Source organism: Ostrea edulis, chromosome 3, assembly GCF_947568905.1.
Source record: "Ostrea edulis chromosome 3, xbOstEdul1.1, whole genome shotgun sequence".
NCBI lineage: Eukaryota > Metazoa > Mollusca > Bivalvia > Ostreida > Ostreidae > Ostrea > Ostrea edulis.
The window spans coordinates 10,664,135-10,689,686 of NC_079166.1; the positions used below are offsets into that span (position 1 = coordinate 10,664,135).

Genomic DNA, 25,552 nt, shown 5'->3' on the forward strand with positions numbered 1-25,552 from the left:
AGCAAATAGTAATTGATTGATCAAAACAATTAGATCAAAACAATTAGCAAATAGTAATTGATTGATCAAAACCATTAGAGGCAGCTATTTCATTCATGGATTTGAATCCAAAATTGTACAACGGTCACATGCAGCTAGGTTAGGTTTTTCTGAAAATGCGATACAGCGAATGGGTCGATGGAAGTCCGATGCTGTTAAGAAATATATAAGGACGAGTTCTTTTACTCTTTCAATTTAATGAGTCAGATTATGTCTGTCATATTCCCCTGTAGGTGTCATTAGATCACTCAACATTCGATGGGTCAGATAATGTCTGCCATTCTCCCAGAAACCGTCTTCAGATCAAAATTAGATGGGTCAGATTATGCCTGCCATCATTCTATGAGTCTTAGTCTATGTAAGTTATTAGCGATGAGTAGGCCAGATTATGTCTGCTACTTTCTCCTACACCAGTGCTGCTAGTATACATGTACTCCTGTATGTGCTAAATAAATTACCCTGATGTAATCCAGGACATAGAGTCAGTGGTTTTGCGGGCTATTTGTAATTGTATAAGTATTCTATTGTGTTATGTATTATTTAATCTCCTTTTCTCAAGATTTTCTGATATTAGAGATGATTTTCTTTCCTCTGTCATGTTTATTAGTTGTTTCCCTTGGGTGGCGGTCAATCCAATGTTTATTGGATTTTGTTGGCCTATTGTTTGTTGCCACCTTATTTTTAATTATAGTGATTATAATCATCACACTATATCTTAACATGTAACTTTGGGAGATCCTAAACCAAGTCTATGTACAATTTGATAAGAAAGTAGGATCTCCCTAATTGTTTATCTTGATATCTTCTTGTCATTAATAAATGACAGTTTTACAACTACAATAATTACTTGTTTGTTGAGATGAAAAATAACTAGCTAAGGGAAACATGTTTTAACTTCTAGATTTATCATATAGAAGGCATAAGGGTTTTTTATAAACATAGAAAATTCTTGGAAAATAACCTCTGCATCAGCGGCCATGAATGCTCAGTCAGATTAAAACCACCCACCCCCTTTTCATCGTGCACTAAATCCACCCCTTCTTACACTCGCGCGTCAGTTAAGGAGAGAGAGAAAAAGGGGGTAATCAAACTGATTGATGCCGAACCAGGACAGATTAATTGATGTCAGATATATTCAGCTCTTAATAAACAATTGGGTGTTATACACTTGGTTTAGATATCATAAAATGTAAATGTTTTCTTTCATGAAACGACAAATCATGGCATCAAATCGCGGTTAATTAATCGTGGATTGTTCATAACATAACAAAACAGCAAACGTATTTTTTTTCTAATCGGCCTATGTGGCTACATCAACTTACATGTTTATACTGAATGCATGATCGTCTGGGTCATCCTGCAACATGATATCCAGGGCATCTCCTTCATTTGACATCAGGTATTTTTGAAGATGTAACACACAAGCGTTAGCCGCGTCGTGTTGTTTTCGTTGAAACGGAAACACGCGTGTGACTCCCTAGTGCAAACATCCGTGCATCAAAGGACCCCATTGGAAATAAGCTTTCGAGCTTTAATGGATTATCCTTGGTATTTATGTATGTATGTGTATACCAAATAATTTTTTTTTATTTGTGTTGCCCGTGCACAATTTCAGAAAACCCCGAGGCCGCGATGCGGATCACAGAAAAAAGTATATAATGCGAACTTGTCTATTTTGTTTTCTTTGTTGGGCAGAAAAAAGTTATTACTTACTATTCCGAACAAATATTACATAACGTTTATGTCTGAATTTGAAGTATGTTATTTATCTATTTTTCAATTTACTCTACCGATGCAACATTCTCATTAGGTGTTTTATGAAGTTACAAGTACGTGGTGTAACTGTTATATACCAATAATTATTATATACTTTTTTAAAAAGCAGAAAATACTTGGATGATTATTTCATATATACAGTAGTATGTGTATATTGTTTTAGTGTCACAAACAGTATTCAATTTACCAAAACGGGACAATACAAGTATCGTTCACTACTTATTGTGCGACGCGCTTGGATCGTTTTCAGCTACGACGTTTTGTCGCTAATTTTAAGGAAAACCGCGAGGCATGTCCCAAATGTATTTTAGAAAAACTACCGAGAATTATTACACGAATAACGGCCCATCAAAAAGGAAATGTCCTCTACTTTTACAGGTTGTATTTACCTTTCCTTATTACCATATATGAATATAGGTAAAACGCCGATCTGTTTAAACATTGAGAAATAAAATCGTAAGAAAACATACATGTGCTAAAAAATTGCTATTTTCTTCTAACTTTACCAATCATTAAAAATAATTTCTATATGTACTGAAAGCAGAGATTATATGCTTTTCAAAAATGTAAAACAAAACAAATGTTATATTGATAGGGAAAATAAAAAACATATCGATGGGGGGAATAGCCTTGCGATAAAGCGTTGCGTCATATTTAGACGAAACCATCTTTCACTTTAGGTGCTTTTTTAAAGTTAATGGCTTTCTTCACTTTATTGAATTTTACATAGTTAAAAAATAGATAACATTTTCAAAAATATGATATATAGATCGTATATTTTATGGCCATAGATTCAAAGATTTAGAGGCACTCTTTTCGCGTAGTCCTGTTTTCATGCACCATCGGAGTAGAGAAGGTGTTAATCTAATTCAATGCATCACTGGCTCATCTCTGGAGTAAAGGGAAGTTTTAAAATCATTTAGATTGGGGTTTTTCTGCAGTTAGATAAAGGGGGATTTTTCGTTTCAATCCAGGTTAAATTAATCTTTACCGTAAACTATTTTTCCATTGTCGGCTTTAAGAGAGGTTGGTAAACGTAACCGAGATCTAACGAGTTTGTATGAGTAACTTATACTGTCGCATTCGGTACAGGAAGTAATTTAAGCTCTGGCCAGGTTGTACAAAGACAGAATGTAACAATAGAACAAGGCACTGGACACGTTGTGTTTGTGAAGTATTTCGACAAATTAAGACACATTCTTTAGACTGTCTAGAATGGGTTTCTGTAAAATAGGCGGTAAGTTTCTGATGATAGTGTTTCATCTAGTATTCCTTTAGAGCAATATAAGCTGTATCTGAAGGTATATTAATTGAAAAATAGAATAAAAATATGATAACATACTTGGAATTGAATGCGTAAAATTTCATTGAATCAGAGTGAATCTGAAGCAATAAACCCATGAAATCAGCAAAAAAAATGTCGATTCACGAATCATTGTCATACTTTAAGTAATTCCTGCTCGTAATCTCCAATGTGAATTCACATCGGAGGTTACCGGTTCAGAAAAAAGCGAAAGAGAGGCACTGCACATGTGTCAAATTTTTAAACAATTTAATACGCAAAATCTATAGCAAATTCACTATTGAATTTTATTTGATTGACACATTTTCCTAAATTCAATTATTTTCTTGCACTTAAATACTTAGTCATTCATGACACGATGTAATAATTCAAATGTTAACTTCGTATGACCTCGGTCTCAGTACATGCTAATTATGTCCGACAGTCATCGTTCCCATGGCGGTGTACATGAAAACCGAAGATAACGCACTGTGACCGGTCGACAGGGGATGCTTAACCTAGACACCTGATCCCACCTCTGATGTGTTCAGAGTTTCGTGTTTGCCCAACCATCTTTTTTGTATTGCTTATAGGAGTAATGAAATTGATCACTGTTCGTTATCTTCACCTTTCATAAATTATACCGATAGGTGTCAATTGCTTTATACTTGTATCGTTGAAAAATACCATCAGTTACACCTTTTATTGCTTTGTAGATCAGATTACATCAGATTTATTTCAACTTTAGATTAATATTGTAATGATAATGAAGGATAAAGAATATATATCATGTGTTTATACTGTGTCCATAAAATGTGCTAATGGAAATAAAAAATGCGAACGTGACTTAGGAGTACGATCTCAACGAAATCTAAATATCTTCAATTTTCACAACCGATTTTCACAATCAAATTTTCAATACTTCCCTTGGTTGTATAATTTTATATTGTCCTCCACAGAAAGAAATTGATATACATGGCTGTTTGTTTTAACTGTTTCCTTTAACGACAGGTCTTATTCCAATTCTACTTTTGTATGATGGGCATGCAAAGTGCATAATCACTAGATCATCGGACATATGCGGTTCGACTGGTGACGTGTACAATTGCCAATATCAGCAATTGAAATCTGTACCAAGAGACATTGTTTCAAATATCACAGCCATTGATCTTTCTGTCAACGATATCGAGAATCTGAAGGATGGCGACTTTAACGGAATGCATAATCTGAAAGCCATATATCTTAATCGGAACAGAATAAATCACATCAAAAGGAACGTATTTCAATATCTGCCTAATTTGTGCATTTTAGATCTAAGCTCAAACCAACTTCGCAAAGGATCTATAGAAAAGGGAACATTTCAAGATATGAATTCTCTTCAGGACCTCAGAATTAATCGTAACGCATTTCAAAGTGGAGGATTTCCTGACGAAGAAATAGAACATCTTCCAACACTGAGGAACTTATCAATGAGCGTTACTACAGACACCTTGTATTTTTCTTCAAAATTTCGAACATTAAAAAACCTTAAAAAGATGGAAATTGATTCTTATGTCGATTTTCAGTTAAATAATAAATCCTTCGAAAATCTCGTTGAACTCAATATAGAATATGTACACTTCATCTTTGGTCACAATTGTCCATGCAAAAATATCGACGAGGATTTGTTTTGGGCGTTTCCTAACTTAAAAGGCCTGCGCCTTCAAACGTTGTGTGGCATGCGATACGCACTGAAATCCCTGATGCGATTCCAGTTTAAGAAATTGAACTATGTAAACTTTTCTCGTTCATTCCCACGCGTTGGAGAAATGATTGGTATGAATGAAAATGATGTGAAGTATCTAAGGAACGTCTGTGTTAAAACTGTTAGTTTGAAGGACACAAATAGTATAAGCATACCTACAATGAAATCTTCCATATTTATGAAATGCATTGAACATATAGACTTGTCATTCAATACGATTCAAAACTCCCCTTTTGCAGTTGCAATTTCAGAAGCAGTGAGAGTCAAAGTTATAAATCTCAGTCACCAGAGTTACTGTGGTTCATATTCATCTCCCATTGAAAACAGCAAACTAACGATACAGCAAATGCCATTAAATATCACACTATCTACTTCATTGGAAGATTTAGACTCATCCAATACGCACATTGATCCCGGCACAGCCAAGTTAAAAATTCAAATGTACGGAATTAACCTCGAACGACTCAACGTTAGATACACAAGTTTTCCCCTTTGTGGGATGGACAACCTCAAACTTATATTACCTCGACTGTGGTTTTTTGATCTCTCTGGTGTACAATGTAAATATTTAAATGTAGCATTTCTTAAATATTTGCGTTCTTTGTCGGAACTCTACATGAGTGATGTAAATCTTGATTCGGGTCTAACACGAGATGTGAAGGCTGAGTTTCTTAATGACCTTACCAAACTGAAGGTGGTCGATTTCTCAAAGAATGCCTTAAAAGATTTACATCCTAACCTTTTTCAAAGTCAGGCATCCTCTTTGGAAACATTATTATTAAATGGCAATCTATTGACTACAGTTCCAAAAGCTCTTCGTGTTGTTACATCATTACGAGTTCTTCAACTGAAATTCAACAAAATATCATCCTTTTCGACCGATTCTATCATTACCTTAAATCATCTAAAAAGCGTTCGGATAGATGTTAGAGGTAACCCCTTTGACTGCTTCTGTAATGCCATTGATTCTTTGCACTGGATGTCCGATCATCAGGAACTATTTCGTCATTTGAACGAGACCTACTGTATTGAGGAACCAACCAAATCGTTGTTTTCTGTGATTAATGATATGCGTTCCCTAGAACTACGATGCATTTCAAGGCTGTGGATGCAAATATCGATTTCTGCTCTGTCGTTCACATTTCTGTTTCTTGTAACATTTACAATTTTATACCGCTACAGAATCCTCCTGCGTTATGGAATGTTGAGAATCAGATTATTTTGGAGAAAAAGCTTTTCGATAATCATTGCATCCGACATACCTGTGTATGACGCATATATTTCGTATTCATCCAGTGATTTTGCTTGGATGCGCTCAAAACTTTACCCAGCATTAACTGGACAAAATCTTCGAATCGCGCTGCAAGATAAAGATTTTAACCCAGGTAGTCCCTATGCAGAAGAAGTAGTTAAATTTGTTAGCATAAGTAAATATGTGATATTCGTAATAACACGGGGTTTTATCAAATCTGAATGGGGATCCTATGAAATTCAGGTCGCAAAAATACATGCAATTCACACTAAGGCGAAGCTTGTTCTGATCATCAAGGATGGAATCCAAATTGAAGACCTTCCAAATGACATCTTGTTTATTTGGTGGAAAATCAAACCATTGGTGTTCAATGAAAATGGAACCGAAGGAAAACAAGCAAAATTTTTCAAACGGTTATTCACTATTATTAAGGATTAATCAAATGGAATAACACATACTTCCGTGTTCGTTGTGGTGTACTGTACTTATCATACGAGAACCCGTTTCATTTGTGGATATAGAATACACTCATTTTAACGCAATATGTTTCAGGAAAAATACGAGAAACAAAATATTGATTGCATGACAAAATACATGTATGAAAGCTGCACAACAATTTTTATTTCAATTTGTATTATACAATATTTTTGCCTTTTATATCTTTACAAATTGTGTTTATAGTCATATTACCAGCGATGCATTTATTTACTCTGCATGTAAGAATCTTGATAAATATAGTATGTCTATTGTAACGTCTTGTGATTCCGACAAAAATGACAATTCTGTATTTTGATACTAATATGCATAAATAATTATTCACAACTTACTTTGTTTTTACAAAAAAACGCATTTAAGAATCAAATAGATAGGGCCAAAATGAAATGACAACTCATGCATGGCCAAGTATTGTATATTAGGTGTCGGTTTTCACACGTATTGTACATTTTTATTTATACTTAATTTCAATATCTGTTTATATTTTCTTTAATACACAGGTTATTTTTGTTAGAATATATTATAACCAATTCTCTATGGATTGACCCAAAGAATAATTTCTAGCCGAGACATTTTAATTTCCCTTTGGCTCCCATGAGAAAACGTTAAACTTATCACTAACTGGTGACGAAGAAACAGGTAAAGCCTCGAATATATATAAAAGATATTCAAACAAGGTTTAAACTCAAGTCTATGTCTGGAATTGCCACCTTCTAAATCCAGGATATCTTTAAACCTGGTCATTTGTCGCAGAAATCAAAACGGTAATATAGTGGTGTAGTATGTGTAAAAACATACACTGTTTTCAAATGTAATAGGAAGGAAAAATCATTTCGCCATTCTTTCTATAAATAACAATATTTGAATAGCTATTTCGAGTAAATACTTGCATATTTGGACGAAATTAAATCACAGTTGTGAACATTTCAATATAATTTTAAATGAACTGTAAGCTTTATTTAAAATCTATCTGCACCCCACTTGACCTTTAAGTGTCACAGTTTTTTAAGTGTTTATTGGAAGATTAAATTTAAAACCAAATTTTCAACGTCTTATATTCATACATTTGCATAGTTGATTCATTTTTTTCTATTCTAAGACTGAAGACTTTCTAATTCATTTCATAGATTTAATGAAAATAACAAAGTTTTATCTCAAAAAATGTATGCATTTTAAAGAATGTTTGCTGATGATCTTTTTCGTAAAGGTATATACGTACAAAAATTGATATGTTGTTGTTTCCAAGCTAACATGACTATTTTGTTCCCAAACACATAGAGTCGGAAACATATTCTGTTTGCCCCGTTTCCTATTATTATTGTTTTCTTCTTTAGTGAGAAATTGTGTCGCTAATTTTAAAGAAAACCGCGAGGCATGTCCCAAATTTATTTTATCGTAGTAGCAAAACTACCGAGAATCATAACACGAATAAGGGCCCATCAAAAAGGAAATTCCCTCTACTTTCACAAGCTGTATTTACCTTTCCCTATTTTCATATATGAATATAGGTAAAATGCCGATCTGTTTAAACATCAACTTTATCAGGCATTAATTCTCATTTTTAAAAGTACTGAAAGCAGAGTATACATGCTTTTCAAAAATGTAAAAAAAAAAAAAAAAAAAATAAAAAAAATATTGCATTGATAGGGAAAATAAACAAGAGGTCCATAGGCCTAGAATCGGTCTTCTGATACATTGTAGAACAGGCAAAAATTTTCACTAACCAAGATTCATCAATTAACGTTTGATGATGTTAAGTCAAATAGTACCTGAAAATCTAAATGTAACTGTCCAAAAGTAGGTCACAGTGACCTACTTTTGGTCGACACACCGAAGACTCAAGATGCATCAACTGACAAGTCAAATAGTATTCAAATATAGCCGTCAAATTCCAAAAGAAGGCGACAGTGACCTATTTTTTGGTCGACACACTCCAAAGACTCAAGATGCATCAACTGACAAAGTTTGATAATTGAAATCAAATAGTATCTGAAATATTCAGATATAAACGTCAAATTCCAAAAGTAGGTCACAGTGACCTACTTTTTGGTTGACACACTCTGAAGATTCAAGGCCCATTAACTGACAAAGTTTGATCAGTGTAAGTCAAATAGTATCTGAAATATTCAAATATAGTCATCAAAATCCAAAAATACGTCACGATGACCTACTTTTTAGTCAACACACTCTGAAGACTCAACATGCATCAACTGACAAAGTTTGATAATTGTAAGTCAAATAGTATCTGAAATATTAAAATATAGCCGTCAAATTCCAAAAGTAGGTCACGTTGACTTACTTTTTTGTCAACAAACTATGAAAACTCAAGATTCATCAATTGACAAAGTTTAATGATCCTAGCTTTCATAGTGTCCAAAATATGCATCTAATATTGAAAATGTGAAATTTGAATGTCTGCAAAATTCAAAAAGTAGGTCACTGTGACCTACCTTTTTTAAATAAATATGTTTCGAGGCCTCCAGTGGCATCAACTTTCAAGGTTTGATGATTCTAAACCTCTCGGTATCTCAAATAACAACCTAAAATGAATTCATAAATGATTAGCCATAAAATTCAAAAAGTAGGTCATGGTGACATACTTTTTAAATGACGCAGTTCAAAGTCCCATGATCCATCAACTGATAACTTTTGATGATCATAGGCTCAAAAGTGTCCAAGATGTGCATCAAAATCCATTTAATAATAATTACCTGCAAAATTCAAAAAGTAGGTCACCATGACAACATGATATTAGGTCCTAAGATGCATCAATTGACAAAGTTTGATGATCCTAGTCCTTACACTAAGCAAAATATCAAAGTTTTAACAAAACAAAATTTAAGGTCAACTTTGAAGTGACCTTGAGACAACACCCTTTGCCCCAGGATGATGCCTTGAACATTTTTATCTACAACCTATCCTCATCCTTATCCATAAGTGTGGTGATAATTTGCCCAGTGGTTCTTAAGAAGAAGATTTTTAGCAACCACTACTTTTGTTTGCATTTTCCTAATTATCTCCCCTTGTTAAAAGGTCACAACCCTAGTTTTAGTACAAATGAAAACCCTTTGGCCAAGGATACCCTGTGACAAATTTTACAAAAATTAGCTAAGGGGTTCTTGAGATATAGCCCCTTTTCCAAAAAGTTGACGCACACCGCACGCCAGACATATGGCCTTTGAGCCTTCCGCTCAAAAGAACTAAAAACATATCAAGGGGGAAATAGCCTTGCGACAAAACATTGCATCATATTTAGACAAAGCCATCTTTCACTTTAGATGCCTTTTTAAAGTTAATGGCTTTATTCACTTTATTGATTTGTACATACATGTAACTGAAAAATAGAGAAAATTTTCATAAAACATGATATGTAGATCATTTATCTTATGACCATAGTTTCAAAGATTTAGAGGCACTCCTTTTGCGTAGTCCTGTTTTTACGTGCCACCGGTCAAATTGACCGGCGCAGTAGAAAAAGGGTCAATCTAATTCAATGCATCACTGGCTCATTGACCGTAATAAAATCTCTGGAGTAAGAGGAAGTTTTAAAATCACTTAGATTTGGGTTTTTCAGCAGTTAGGTAAAGGGTGATTTTTCGTTTCAATCCAGGTCTAGTAAATATTAACCGTAAACTATTTCTCAGTTGTCGGCTTTGAGGAGGTATGCTACAATATGGAAATTTGATATGGATGAAAAGGGGAAAATATGTACAACAATATTTTGAAATTGAAAATTTTCAAATTTATTTTATTTAGTCAAAAAAAAAGGTTTAGTTGAAAGCAATCTGAGAAAAATTTAAAACCTCTGCTGGACTCGAACACGCGATTTACAGTTCAGCAGTCGACGTGCTAAGCTACTGTGCTACTCAGCTAGGCGAATCTTTTTTATATGAATAGAAAAATATTGCTGATATTTATATTTTCCACCATGTTTTAGAAGGAAGTCAGCCATTATGACGATGTAGAGTACCTCCTTAAGAGAGGTTGGAAAACGTAACCGAGATCCAACGAGTTTGTATGAGTATCCTACACTGTCGCATTCGGTACAGGAAGTAATTTAAGCTCTGACCAGGTTGTACAAAGACAGAATGTAGCAATAGAACAAGGCACTGGACACGTTGCGTTTGTGAAGTATTTCGACAAATTAAGACACATTCTTTAGACTGTCTAGAATGGGTTTCTGTAAAATATGCGGTAAGTTTCTAATGTTAGTGGTTCATCTAGCATTCTTTTAGAGCAATATAAGATGTATCTGATGGTGTATGAATTGAAAAAATAGAATAAAATATATAACATAATTGGAATTCAATTCATATCATTTCATAAAATCAGAGTGAATCTGAAGCAATAAACCCATGAAATCAGCAAAACATGTCAATTCATGAATCATTGTCATCTTTTAAGTATTTCCTGCTCGTAATCTCCAATGTAAATTCACCTCGGAGGTTACCGGTTCAGAAAAATGCGAAAAAGAGGTATTGTGCACGTGTCAGATTTTTAAACCATTTAATATGCAAAATCTAAAGCAAATTCATTAATGAATTTTATTTGATTGACATATTTTCCATAATTCAACTACTTTCTTGCACTTGAATACTTACTCATTCATGGTTCGATGTAATAATTAAATTTTAACTTTGTACGACCTCGGTTTCAGTACATGCCAATTATGTTCGACAGTCATGGTTCCCATGTCCGTGTACATGAAGCCAAAGATAACGCACTGTAACCGGTCGACAGGGGATGCTTACTTAGACACTTGATCCTACCTCTGGTGTGTTCAGGGTTTCGTGTTTGCCCAACCATCTTTTTTGTATTGCTTATAGGAGTAATGAAATTGATCACTGTTCTTTATTTTCACCTTTCATAAATTATTTCGATAGGTGTCAATTGGTGCATACTTATATCGTTGAAAAATATCGTCAGTTACACCTTTTATTACTTTGTAGATCAGATGACATCGGATTTATATCAACTTTAGATGTGCAATGATAATGAAGGTTAAAGGAAATATATCATGTGTTTATTATGTGTCCATACATGTAAAATGTGCTAATGGAATGACAAAAATGCGAACGTGACTTAGGACAACGATCTCAACAAAATCTAAATATCTTGAATTTTCACGATCCATTTCCACAATGAAATTTTCAATGCCTCCCTTTTCCTGTATGTTGTATAATTTTACATTGTCCTCCACAGAAGGAAATTGATATGCATGGCTGTTTGTTTTGACTGTTTCTTTTGACGGTAGGTCTTATTCCAATTGTACTTTTGTATGATGGGCATGCAACGTGCAAAATCACTAGATCATCGAACATATGCGGTTCGACTGGTGATGTGTGCAATTGCCAGTATCAACAATTGAAATCTGTACCAAGAGACATTGTTTCAAATAGCACAGCCCTTGATCTTTCTGTCAACGATATCGAGAATCTGAAGGATGGCGACTTTAACGGAATGCATAATCTGAAAGTCATTTATCTTAATCGGAACAGAATAAATTACAGCAAGAAGAACGTATTTCAACGTCTGCCTAATTTATGCATGCTAGATCTAAGCTCAAACCAACTTCGCAAAGGATCCATAGAAAAGGGAACATTTCAACATATGAATTCTCTTCAGGAACTCAGAATTAATGACAATCCCTTCCTTGTTGGAGGATTTCCTGACGACGAAATAGGACGTGTTTCATCACTGAGGAACTTATCAATGAGCGTAACTACAGCAACCCTGCATGTTTCCTCAAAATTTCAAACATGGTGGCCGAGAGGTTAGAGCGTTCGCCCCGCATACAGAAGGTCGAGGTTCAATCGCGGCCGCAACAGACCTAAGGCGTTAAAACAGGTAGTGATATTTCCCTCGCCAAACGCTCAGCATCAGGTGTGAATGTCACGGGTCTCGGAGATGACTTTAAAAATTGATGAACCGTGTCACAGTAGGTGTGGCACGCTAAAGAACCCTCACCGCTCAATGGTCGTAAGCGCCAGGCATATGCCTAAATTTGAAGCCCTTCACCGTTCTTGGTGATATCTCCATATGAGTGAAAAATTCTCGAGCGAGACGTTAAGCAAGATACAATCAATCAATCAATCAAACTTTAAAACAACTTAAAAAGCTGGAAATTGATTATCATGTCGATTTCCATATAAGAAATAAATCCTTTGAAAATCTTACTGAACTCAATAAACAATGTGTACATTTCAACGAAGATTTGTTTTGGCCGTTTTCTAACTTTAAATGCCTGCGTCTTAAAACGTTTTGTGGCATGCGAAAGATATTGAAATCGCTGATGAGATTGCAGTTTAAGAAATTGAAGTATGTAAACTTAACTCTCTGGAGAAGCCATGACGATGTATGAAAATGATTTAAAGTATCTGAAAAAAACGTATGTGCAGAAACTGTTAGATTCAAGGACACACGTATTGTAAGCATAAGTACGATGGAATCCTCCATATTCATGAAATGTATTGAACAAATAGACTTTTTGTATAATACGTTAAGAAACTCCCCGTTGGTATTTGCAATTCTAAAAGCACCGCGAATCAAAGTCATCAATTTCAGTCACCAGAGCTACTGTGAATCAAATTTATTTCCCAGTCCAAATTGCAAACCAATGATTCAACAATTGTCATTTAGTTTAACACTGTGCGAGTTTCATTGTGTCGTAACCCTCCCGGCTAAATTTGGGCACCATGTGGTATCAAAATCTTTACGGGAATAAATAATGAAAAAAATCTTTTAAAATGCTCACTCAAATGAGCGATGTGACAGACGGACCTTTTTGCATTAATACTACATCTCTTTCTGAAAGGTCAGTGATATTCTTCATTTTTAATTCTAACGATAAACACTCAAATCAAGATATCTGCTTCTTTTATAGAAAAGAAAAGAGAAATGACTTTAGTTTTGAGGTTTGGAGTGTCTTCTTTTCTTTAATTGGAAAACCTTTTAATTCTTTTTTATATATCCCTGTATCAATTGTTTTTTATTATTATTATTATTATTATTATTAAAACACTTTACACAAACAACTGATATACAATAAGTAGATGTACATATTGATTTTCGATACACTTACATGTTTTACACATCGCTGAATTATAAGAACACGTATTCAACACATAAACTGGCATATATTATACACAAGCACTATACATCAGGCATAGATATACAAGTATTATACACTGATTTAAGTGTCTTCTACACATGTATGATGCAACACACATATTCAAAGAAAGGTCGACAGGGGATGCTTACTCCTCCTAGGCACCTGATCCCACCTCTGGTATATCCAGGGGTCCGTGTTTGCCCAGCTATCTATTTTGTATTGCTTGTAGGAGTTATGAGATTGATCACTGCTCGTTATCGTCACCTTTCATTTATAGGTTTATAATTATATTGTATAAAAATGTAGCTACTGATGATGGTATTGTTAGAATCAATTGAAAGGCCCATATATGCAAGAGGATACACAATTATAATAGTCCATGAAAGTATCCTCTTGATCTTCAACTGAGGGGTAGCCCCTCTCAGAGGGTGGGATTATGACATTCAATGTTGATACTCTCTAAGATTAGTCAACATCTTTTTGAAAAAATGAAAATGCTTTGTATTGCCAGTAGCAAATAATATTTCTAAATATTGTGAAATACATGCTTTTAAGTTGCATATAATTCCTTCAGATGTTTCATCAATAATTTCAAGTCTACAATACATTTTATATTTGTATATTTTTAGAGCTATAAAGGGTAACAGTAAATTGAACATTACAGTTATTTTATTTCTGACGGAGAAAAATCCAACGACAACATTTTTCCATTTTACATCAAAACCTATGAAGTTACTAACTAATTTCCATATAGTCTGTACATTTACACAATCAAATATTAAGTGTTTTGAATTCTCAATCTTATCGCTACACGTTTTACACACGCAGGTCGTATTTCTATTGATTTTATTACTGTAATAATTATTTGAAAGTATATTATGTAACAGTTTATAGTTAAATTCTGCAATTGTTTTGTCTTGAAGCATTTCTACTTTATTCATGTATGTTTTACTCCAGTCACTGTTGGCTATGTCAAATTCTTTTATATATATATATATATATAAATATATATACTTTGCTTGCATGACTGGCACCTGAAACTTTTTCTTTTGCACAAGTGTTATAAAAATATTTTGTTGTATGTTTGTTTTGGCAGTGAATGTTTATTGAGATCTTTAGATGACTGCATATGGTGAAGTCGTACTTTTGTTCGTATTTCTTGAAAATTGATTTTATTATTTTATATTCACAAAGCCAATTATTCTTTTTTACTAATAATTCCATTATATCCTCAGGTGGCTTAAGAAGCCCGTTATCTGACAATAAATCCTTAACATAAAGTATACTACTTTTCGACCAGTTAGGAAAGAAGATTGTTTTGCCTTTATATGAATTTTTTTTTATTTGACCATATTGGTTGTGTAAGAAATTGTACATTGTTGTGATTATCGTGTATTTGTTTACACGCATTAAAGCATATAAATACTTGTTTATAGAACAAAGCCACTGTCCGTATTATTTCGTGCCTGATTCTAACACTGATTAAAATGTGATCCAGTTCACGGGCCTGATTCTAACACTAATTAAAATGTGATCCAGTTCACGGGCCTGATTCTAACACTAATTAAAATGTGATCCAGTTCACGGGCCTGATTCTAACACTAATTAAAATGTGATCCAGTTCACGGGTCTGACGCTAACACTAATTAAGATGTGATCCAGTTCACGGGCCTGATTCTAACACTAATTAAAATGTGATCCAGTTCACGGGCCTGATTCTAACACTAATTAAAATGTGATCCAGTTCACGGGCCTGATTCTAACACTAATTAAAATGTGATCCAGTTCACGGGCCTGATTCTAACACTAATTAAAATGTGATCCAGTTCACGGGCCTGATTCTAACACTAATTAAGATGTGATCCAGTTCACGGGCCTGATTCTAACACTAATTAAGATGTGATCCAGTTCACGGGTCTGACGTTAACACTATTTAGGATGTAATCCAGTTCACGGGCCTGATTCTAACACTAATTAAAATGTGATCCAGTTCACGGGCCTGATTCTAACACTAATTAAGATGTGATCCAGTTCATGGGCCTGATTTTAACACTAATTAAGATGTGATCCAGTTCACGGGCCTAACGCTAACACTAATTAGGATGTGATCCAGTTCACGGGCCTGATTCTAACATTAATTAAAATGTGACCCAGTCCACGGGCTTGATTTTAACACTAATTAGGATGTGATTGAGTTCACTGGCCTGACTCTAACACTAATTAGGATGTGATTCAGTTCACGGGCCTAACTCTAAGATTAATTGGGATGTGATTCAGTTCACGGGCCTGACTACTAATACCCCATCCCAAAATTTCAGTCCCCGGGTTAGGGATCTTCGATAATTCCAAGCCCGATGTTTATTCATTAATTGTAATGAATTGTGCTTAAAAATTGGAGGGGCGGATCTCCATAACTAGAGATAGTACCATCACCATTTCTTCACAGTGGTGGGACTGTACCATTAATACCTTACCCCCGAAATTTCAGTCCCTTGGGTAGGGTTATTCGATGATTCCAAACCCGAAGTTTAATCACCAAATGTAATGCATTATGCATAAAAAATGGAGGGACACATCTCCATAATTAGTAAGAGCATCATCATAATTTCTTCACAGTGGTAGGAGAGGACTACTAATACTCTACCTCAAACTTTCAGTCGCCATGACAGGGGTCTCCGATGATTCCGAACCCGATGTTTATTCATTTAGTGTAATGGGTTATGCATAAAAATTGGACAGGAGGATCTCAGTATCTAGAGAGAGGACAAACACCATTTCTTCACAGTGATGGCAGTGGTCGACTAATACCTTACCACCAAAAGTTCAGTCCCCTGGGTAGGGGTCTTCGATGATTCCGAACCCGATGTTTATTGACTTAGTGTAATGCATTATGCATAAAAATTGGAGGGTCGGATCTCCGTAACTAGAGAGACTAACATCACCATTTCTTCATGATGGTGGGGAGGACCACTAGTAGCCTTACCCCAAAATTTCAGTCCCCGGGGTAGGGGTCTTCGATGATTCCAAACCCGATGTTTATTCACTTAGTTCAATGCATCATGAATAAAAATTGGAGGGTCGGATCTCCGTAACTAGAGAGAGTAACATCACCATGAAAAGTTATACACATCAGATTTAGATTATTGTGACTATAAGAATTATATTGATCAATTTACTTACAATATGAATATTCAAAAACTTGAAAAAGAGGATTCCTTGTATTGTAAAGGACCTATTACAGTTCATGAATGTGAAGCTATACTAAACACTTTTAAATGCAATAAATCGCCTGGCACTGATGGTTTCCAAATGGAATTTTATAAGTATTTTTGGAAAGAAATTTCAGAATTAATAATTGACAGCTTGAATGAAAGTATCCAAAAACACAAACTTTCCATAGATCAAAGAAAAAGCATCATAACTCTTGTACCTAAAAAAGATAAAGATAGGACTGTGGTTAAAAACTGGAGACCAATATCACTTCTTAACTTTGACTACAAAATTTTATCAAAAGTACTTGCTAGAAGAATTAAAAAGTTTTTACCTCAGATTGTAGACATTGATCAAACTGGATATATAGAGAATAGATTTATTGGAGAAAACATTAGAACTATTTCTGATCTTATACACTATACAAGTCTGAAAAACATTCCTGGTTTAATTCTTTTAGTTGATTTTGAGAAGGCATTCGACACTGTAGAATAGAATTTCTTGGATAAAGTATTAGATACATTTGGGTTTGGAGAAAGTTTTAGACTCTGGGTTAAGATACTATACACAGATATCTCAAGCTGTGTTATAAACAACGGATTCTCAACCCCTTTTTTCAAAATAAGTAGAGGAGTCAGGCAAGGTTGTCCCCTTTCTCCATATCTTTTCATTCTTTGTGTTGAGTTGCTTGCAATAAGAATAAGAGAAAACAAAAATGTTCATGGAATCAAAATTGGTGAAACAGGATTTAAGATAAGTCAACTAGCAGATGACACTACCTGCTTTTTAAGTGATGAGAAATCTGGAATTGAATTACTAAACATCATTCAAAATTTTAAACATTGTTCTGGACTCAAAATTAATTTAGATAAAACAGAAGCAGTTTGGATTGGAAGTTGTTTGAAAGTACCTAAATTTGATATACAGGTCAAATCATTAAGATTAGGCTGGGTAAAAAGAATTTTCACTAATATAAAATCAAAATTAAGAAGCATAATTCAATTTTACTTGCAAGATATTAAATTAAATGACTTTATTATCTCTAGAGGATGCATGAATCATTTAGACATTGATACTTTTTTGCCAAAGTTTTACAGTGATATTTTTAGTACATGGAGAGAATTCAGACATATTGTAAATGTTGAACCAGTCGTTTTTAAAGAAAGTTTATGGTTTAATGACAATATTAAAATTGACAATAAAGAGGTTTTTTTGGAAGAAGTGGTATGAAAGGGGTATTTTATATATTGGAGATATTGTAGATAGAGATAAAGACTTCCTTAGCCATGAAAAATTAAGTGAAACACAAAATTTAAACATATCTTTTTTTTAATACTATTGTTTAAGAAATGCAATACCCTACAATTGGAGAAAGCATATTCGACAAAATGATAATTCTTTTATAAATAGAAATACGCTTATACTGAGTTTCAATGGTAATAGGAGTCCCATATCAAACATGACTTGTAAAGATTTTTACTGGATTTTGATGGAAAGTATAGCAGAATTACCAACATGTATACCAAAATGGGAAAATATTTTTGATTCAAAATTAACACAGCAAGAGTTAGAGAGTATTTACAAGTTACCTTTCACAATATCAATGGAAACATCATTACAATTTTTTCAATATAAATTAATTCACAGATTTTTAGCACACAACAAATTGCTGTATACAATGAAAATTAAAACATCACCTTCTTGTATATTATGTGGAAATTTAGATACAATAGAGCACAGGTTTTACTTTTGTGAATATGTTGGTACTTATTGGAAGCATTTCCAAACTTGGTGGAATAGATTAAACATTACTTATATAAATGATATCTCTTATCAAGACATAATATTTGGATTTTATGAAGAAAAGTGTGAAAGTCTGAATTATTGTATACTGCTTTCTAAATATTATATACAGTTTGTGTTTAATTCAGATACAGGGCACAGCGGTCCTTCTTTATATATTTTTTTGCAATTTTTTTAGAAGAAAACTGTTTGTTAAAAAATCAATTTATTGTGGCAGAAGAAATCTTGATTATTATAACCAAGTATGGAAAAAGATAGAAGACAAAATAATTTCAATGTAAGATGTATCTTCCTTAAATGAACTAGTTATGCATATTTCATATACTAGTCTCTCTTTATCTTCAAAGTAATTGTACAATATTGCTATTAATTTTCACACAGTGTTTAACATGTTTGTTGAAATATTGAAGTTGCATGTAACATCCTGTTTATATGATAATATATGTCCAAAAAGAGCCAATAAAAAAAAAAAAAAAAAAATCACCATTTTTTCATAGTGTTGGGAGAGGACAATAATGTCCTACCCCCAAAAGTTTATTTCCCTGGGTAGGGGACTTCGTTGATTCCGAACCCGATGTTTATTCACTTAGTGTAATGCATTATGCATAAAAATTGGAGGGTAGGATCTTCGTAACTAGAGAGAGCAACAGCACCATTTCTTCATAGTGGTGGGAGAGGACCGCTAGTACGCTACCCCCAAAATTTCAGTCACCGGGGTAGGGGTCTTCGTTGATTCCGAACCCGATGTTTATTCACTTAGTGTAATGGGTTACATGTATGCATAAAAAGTGGACAGGAGGATCTCAGTATCCAGAGAGAGTACCAACACCATTTCTTCAGAGTGGTGGCAGTGGACGACTAATACCACACCCCAAAATTTTAGTTCATGGGGTAGGAGTATTCGTTGATTCCTAACCCGATGTTTCTTCACTTAGTGTAATGCGTCATGCATAAAAATTGGAGGGTCGGATCTCCGTAACTGGAGAGAGTAACATCACCATTTCTTGATAGTGGTATGAAAAGACCACTAATACCTTTCCACCAAAATTTCAGTCCCTCTGGGTCTTCGTTGATTCCGAACCCGATGTTTATTCACTTAGGGTAATGCATTATGCATAAAAATTGGAGGGTCGGATCTCCGTAACTAGAGAAAGTACCATCACCATTTCTTCATAATGGTGGGAGATGACCACTAATACCCTACCACCGAAATTTCAGTCCCCGGGGTAGGGGTCTTCGATGATTCCGAACCCGATGCTTATTCACTTAGTGTAATGGGTTATGCATAAAAAGTGGACAGGAGGATCTCAGTATCCAGAGCGAATATCAATACCATTTCTTCACAGTGGTGGCAGTGGACGACTAATACCTTACCCCCAAAATTTCAGTCCCCGGGGTAGGAGTATTCATTGATTCCGAACCCGGTGTTTTTTCACTTAGTGCAATGCATTATGCATAAAAATTGGAGGGTCGGATCTCCGTAACTAGAGAGAGTAACATCACCATTTCTTCATAGTGGTGGGAAAGGACCACTAGTAGCCTACCCCCAAAATTTCAGTCCCCGGGGTAGGGGTCTTCGATCATTCCGAACCTGATGTTTATTCACTTAGTGTAATGCATTATGCATAAAAATTGGAGGGTCGGATCTCCGTAACTAGAGAGATTGCCATCGCCATTTCTTCATAGTGTTTGGGGTTGGTAACTGGCACTCCATCCTTATAATTCCAGTGTGGTGTTGTTTTAAGCATATAGAAATTTGAATTGCGAACTGCGTTCTGGAATGCAGTTCGCTATTGAATTGCGTATAGTGAACTGCGAACTGCGTTCCAAAATCTAATTGCCGCCATTTGCACATTATGCAACCCAGCCAAAAGTAGACAGAAAAAATGCCTATAAACTTGAGTATAAAGTGAAGAAAAATTGCCAGATCAACCACATCCTATTCAGTGTTAGGGCCAAGCCCGTGAACTTGATCATATCCTAATTAATGTTGATTCTGTACCTCCACTTACGAAAGATTTCTAATATGCATCTCGGATACGAGTTAATACTAGGCCTATAGTAAAAACGAAAGTAAATTGTATGACGTATGCAATTTGTGTGTGTTTGAGTTCACGGAACTTCCTATTGTATCATTTCACGGGCTTATAGACCCTGCCGGCTAAAGACGACTCATTTCTGATATAAAAATATATGCCTGGTTTAAAGATTATTTTTCAGAATGCTGCAAGTGAATGCCCTTGTACTAAAACATGAGTTATTGGATTAAATTTCTGATGTTTGGTAGCCGAGAAAAAACAAAAGAAAAAGTATATTTCCTACACCGTATGTACTTGTATGGATATTTACTTTATGAGATTTAGTTGAGTCATTACAACCGACCGCTATGAAGTGATATGATTAATCACAATAAATTATTTATAAACCGATCTCCAGAAATGTACATATACATGCAGCAACATGTAGCCCCCCCCCCCCCCCCCCCCCCCCCCCCCCCCCCCCCCCCGTTTTCCTAAGATTATGTTAAATTATTTCATACAACATGAAATTTTGTTAATAGCGAGCGACGAGCTCGCTCCAATGATTACGCGATTGAGTCACGTGGTTTGCTCTTCATCAGCTGAAAAATTATGGGGACTACCCATAATGCCTCCGGAAAAATGTCGCCGTCACTGCGGTATACTTCATTGACAACACCCAAACTCCCCGTCGAGGCCTCATTACGTCACCTACGAATAGACCTCTCCTATGTGACGCACCACAATATACAGATTTATATATTGTGAGTCCGCGATTATCACGCAGACAAATTACACTAAAGAAGTAGTTCGCAGTTAAAAGTTTGAAGATATTGATATTAAGAGCATTAATATAAACGTATGGATTTTATTTTAAACATAAAATGATCAAAAGATCATTATAAAGTATGGAGACTCTGTTCAAATTATTGTGTAAGGTAATGAACTTGATGTTTACGTTCTTGTTTTGAAAGTTGTTTGCGTTTGACGTTATGTTTTTTCGTCATTCTACAGTGACGTCACAGTATACGCGGCCTAAGAAATCGCTATCCCATAATGCCTAAGTGGAAGAGTTTGGTTTGTGAGCAAACGAACTCTGGTGGAAGTTTGTGACAACCCCGTAGATAAAACAAAGAAATAGTTTGGAAAGTACCACAAATTATTTTAAATTCCAAACAAGCGTTCCCATACCTTCGTACGTTTTGTTGTGGATAATTGATTGGTTTGAAAGAAAAAAATATCGCAGCTAATGATGACGTCACAATGCACTGTTTACATCAACCGCGTTATATTTCCCGTGTTAAATGAAATGCCTAAAGTCGTGTTGTAAGATGTCATGGATCTTGGCTCGTCTCAACGGTCACACCGTATATATATAATATGATTACGGTGTGACCGTTGGGGCGAGCGCAGCATATCTGAATACATTTTCAAAAAATATATATTGAAAACAAGGAAAACTGATCTGGTTCACTGTATTACTGTCTTGCTCTTTTCGCCAATGTAGGAACCAGTTTAGCGGGAAATGCAACGAGCGTGTTATGACGTAGCCTGGTAGTTGTGAGTGACTGTTTACATTTCTTCAGACAATATTTTAAAAAGAAAAAGAAAGGGGGAAGAATATGATTGTCATCCTTTCCTTTCAAATAAGAGAGGTTTGTAATACTCAAAGATTTTTTTAATTATTATTTTACGAATCGAACCATCCGCCATTTTGTACGAGGGACTTCTGGGATTGGCGTCAAAAAAAATTCTTGTTAGAGGTTGAGATTTAGCTCGGATTATTTCCCGCGCTCTAGTCATTAGAGCTCGCAGTACGAGCCAGCGCTCCGCGCTGGTTCGCTGCGCTCGCTATTACCGAGCGAAGCTCGGACGGGCCGAAGGCCCGTCCGCGAAGCAAGGCTCTAAAGGTAACATGTATGTAAAAGAAAAAAGTCAAAATCAGCAAAAGAAAAAGAGATAATCTCTATATACGTTCAATGAAATTTTCGTGATCCATATGGGCGCCGCCATTTATTTTTTCATTACCTGTTTCAACAGTTATTCGTGTTTTATTTTGAATGCCAATAATAGAAGACTCTAACGTGCAATTCATAATTTAAACACTCAGTTTGTTCAAAGTGAATAATATAATTATCATTGGTACAGGTTTTAGCAAATAAATACATATAAAACCGTAATACGACTAAATAGATGAACGAGTTCATGAGTTTCTTTGAATAAGAATATACGATAAAATTACGTTACTTTTTTACCATTTTGAATTTATTGGTTAATTTTGTTTGCTTTTAACGGCCTTTTTCATTGCATACGGAATGAATTATTGTTGTTTATAATTGTTTGCTTTGAAAAAGAGAAAAAAGTCGAGGCTAAATGTGACGCCACAATGCACAGTTTACGTCACCTTACGTTTTATTTCCCGCGTTCAATGAATAGGCGGATCATGTAAAACTGTTGTCCCCATATAAATTCCTTAAATATTGAGATGTTACTGGGTGTTTAGCGCAAGGATATTTCATTCCATATATATTTATAAATGAATCATAATCTACCGTACTTAACGGAGTTATGATTACCACTCGGGACACGGAGTTACGTATATGCTTCGCTCGGCCCAACGGTTACACCGTATACATATTAGCGAGCGAAGCTCGCGTCGCGAAGCGAAGCGACGAGCTAGCTCCAATGATTACACATATGAGTCACGTGATTTGCTCTTCACCATCTGAAAAAAGATGAGTATTACCCATAATGCTTCTGGAAAATGTCACCGTCACTGCGGTATAATTCATTGACAAACCCGTAATTAAAATAATTCGATTGTTTAGAGAGTACCATAAACTGTTTTAAAATTCAGACAAGCTTTCTCATAGCTTCAAACGTTTTGTTTTTGCTTGGTTTGAGAGAAGAAGAAGAAACATTGCAGCTAATATGACGTCACAATGTAACTGTTTACATCCACCACGTTATATTCCCCGCGGTAAATGAAGAGGCGGATAAAATGTCTATAAGTTGTGTTGCGAGATGTTAATGGGCTTAGCTCTTCTCAACGGTGACACCGTACAACATAAAAGTATAATAGTACATGCAAAGATCGATTCATTAGCTGGTCACTTGATACAGTAGCGGTGAATGGTACTGGAAATGCAAGGTTAGATCGATGAGTTCAACTCATGAACAGAAGAATACACACACATCCCCCCCCCCTTACGATTTAGGGGTTTGAAGCGGTAGAACTGTTTTTCTTGCTAACTAAGATTTTTCATATTAATATAATGGCACTTTTTTTCTTTGTTTGTTTCCCACCCCTCAACTTTAAAAAACGGCGCTAAAATGTGCCTGAATTCACTATATATGTTGGTACATAAGTAACATGTGCTTGTTTACTGAAAAGTTGCCCTAGTTAACGCAGAAAACGTGATCTCGTTGAACATACTAAATATTAAAACCAGGACGGAATCGGAGACGAAATAAATAATGGTTCCGATATTCCGTATTGAATATATGAATAAACATTCTGGCAGATTTCAGTGCATACAAAATACTACTAAAATGAAATGCTTAACAACAAAAGAGGCCCAGAGGCCTTATTGGTCATCTGAGTTTTAGCTAAAAGTATAGCTAGTCCAAAGGTCTATGAATACTAGAAAAAAATCCCTACTTTGCATATTTAAGCTAAATTCTAATATTCAGCAACAACATAAAACAAGATGTGTTCTTAAAACTTCAATGGGGCGGTTCTTCGGATGAGACCGTAAAATCTACGGCCCCGTGTCACAGCAGGTGTGGCATTATAAATATCCCTCCCTGCTCAAAGGTCATAAGTGCGAAGTATAGGCCTAAATTTTGCAGACCATCACCAGCAATGATGACGTGTCCGTATAAGTAAAACATTCTTAAGAGGGACGTTAAGCAAATGCAATCAATCACTAAGTAACAAATTTGGCCCCACCCTGGAAGCAGAACCTCTATCCCAAGGATTATGAAATTTACAATTTTGGCAAAGGCCTCACTGCTCTACATGAATATGCATTTAAGTTTTGTTACAGATGTGCAGGTGCAGAGTAGAAGATTTTATGAAAATTGGGCATTTTGGGCTGTTTTTGCCCCACCCCTAACGCCCTAAGAATGGAGGAGTCTTGAAGTTTCAATTCACATCACTACTGTATTCAAGATGCTTCATACCAAACTTTAAAAAAAAAAGAAAGAAATGGAATGGTAGTTATGAAGAAATTAAAATTACACGTTTTAACACAATAATGTTACAATGATATGCAAGAGCTTTGGCTACAATCTCCTAAAACATACACGATTTAAAGTTCTTTTTGTTTTTGCCTTTGTGTCATACTCTCCATTTTATTTTATATGTTAGCCCTCTTAGGAGGACCGCATTTGTTCAATTGTTAACACATTTAATCACAGTCCATTTCGGTCCAATCCTGACACTAAATCTCTAACCCCTGGGATCATGACATTTACAATTATGGTAAAGGACTGCTGCCTCAATTTATTAATTTCAAAAATCGCTAAAACGCATCAAAGACGCGTATGGCCGAGTTGCAGTTTGGAACATTATGCACGCTTGTATTCACGAAGTAAAAACAAGCAAGTGTTGTATATAGTTTATAAGTATGAAGCTTTAAATAGCCGCAATAGGTATTTGGTGTGATAATGACCTTGACCTTTGGATTTCAAAAGCAACACGAATCTTGAATGTCATCAGGATTTGAAGTCTGATAAACATGCACCACCAAGTACATGTATAAAAGTTAGAGGCAAGCTCAAATCTACAGTATATAGTGGGGGAAAAAGACCTTGACCT

At 35.0% G+C, this 25,552-nt stretch overlaps 2 protein-coding genes across 2 annotated transcripts in view; both read left to right on the forward strand.

Annotated features, from left to right (window-relative positions):
* LOC125676121 (uncharacterized) overlaps positions 1-25,552 on the forward strand; it is a 180,282-nt gene that overhangs the window by 138,780 nt on the left and 15,950 nt on the right. The window lies entirely within an intron of this gene.
* On the forward strand, positions 2,856-6,901 carry LOC130053210 (toll-like receptor 8). Its single transcript, XM_056159985.1, has 2 exons — positions 2,856-3,052; positions 4,109-6,901. Exons 1-2 carry the CDS (start codon positions 3,031-3,033, stop codon positions 6,529-6,531), a joined length of 2,445 nt encoding a protein of 814 aa, XP_056015960.1. The 5' UTR covers positions 2,856-3,030; the 3' UTR covers positions 6,532-6,901.

Coding starts and splice junctions, on each gene's coding strand:
- LOC130053210 (XM_056159985.1), top strand. CDS start 3,031: ATGGGTTTCTGTAAAATAGGCG. Junction 3,053..4,108: donor GGGTTTCTGTAAAATAGGCG/GTAAGTTTCTGA, acceptor CTTTAACGACAG/GTCTTATTCCAATTCTACTT.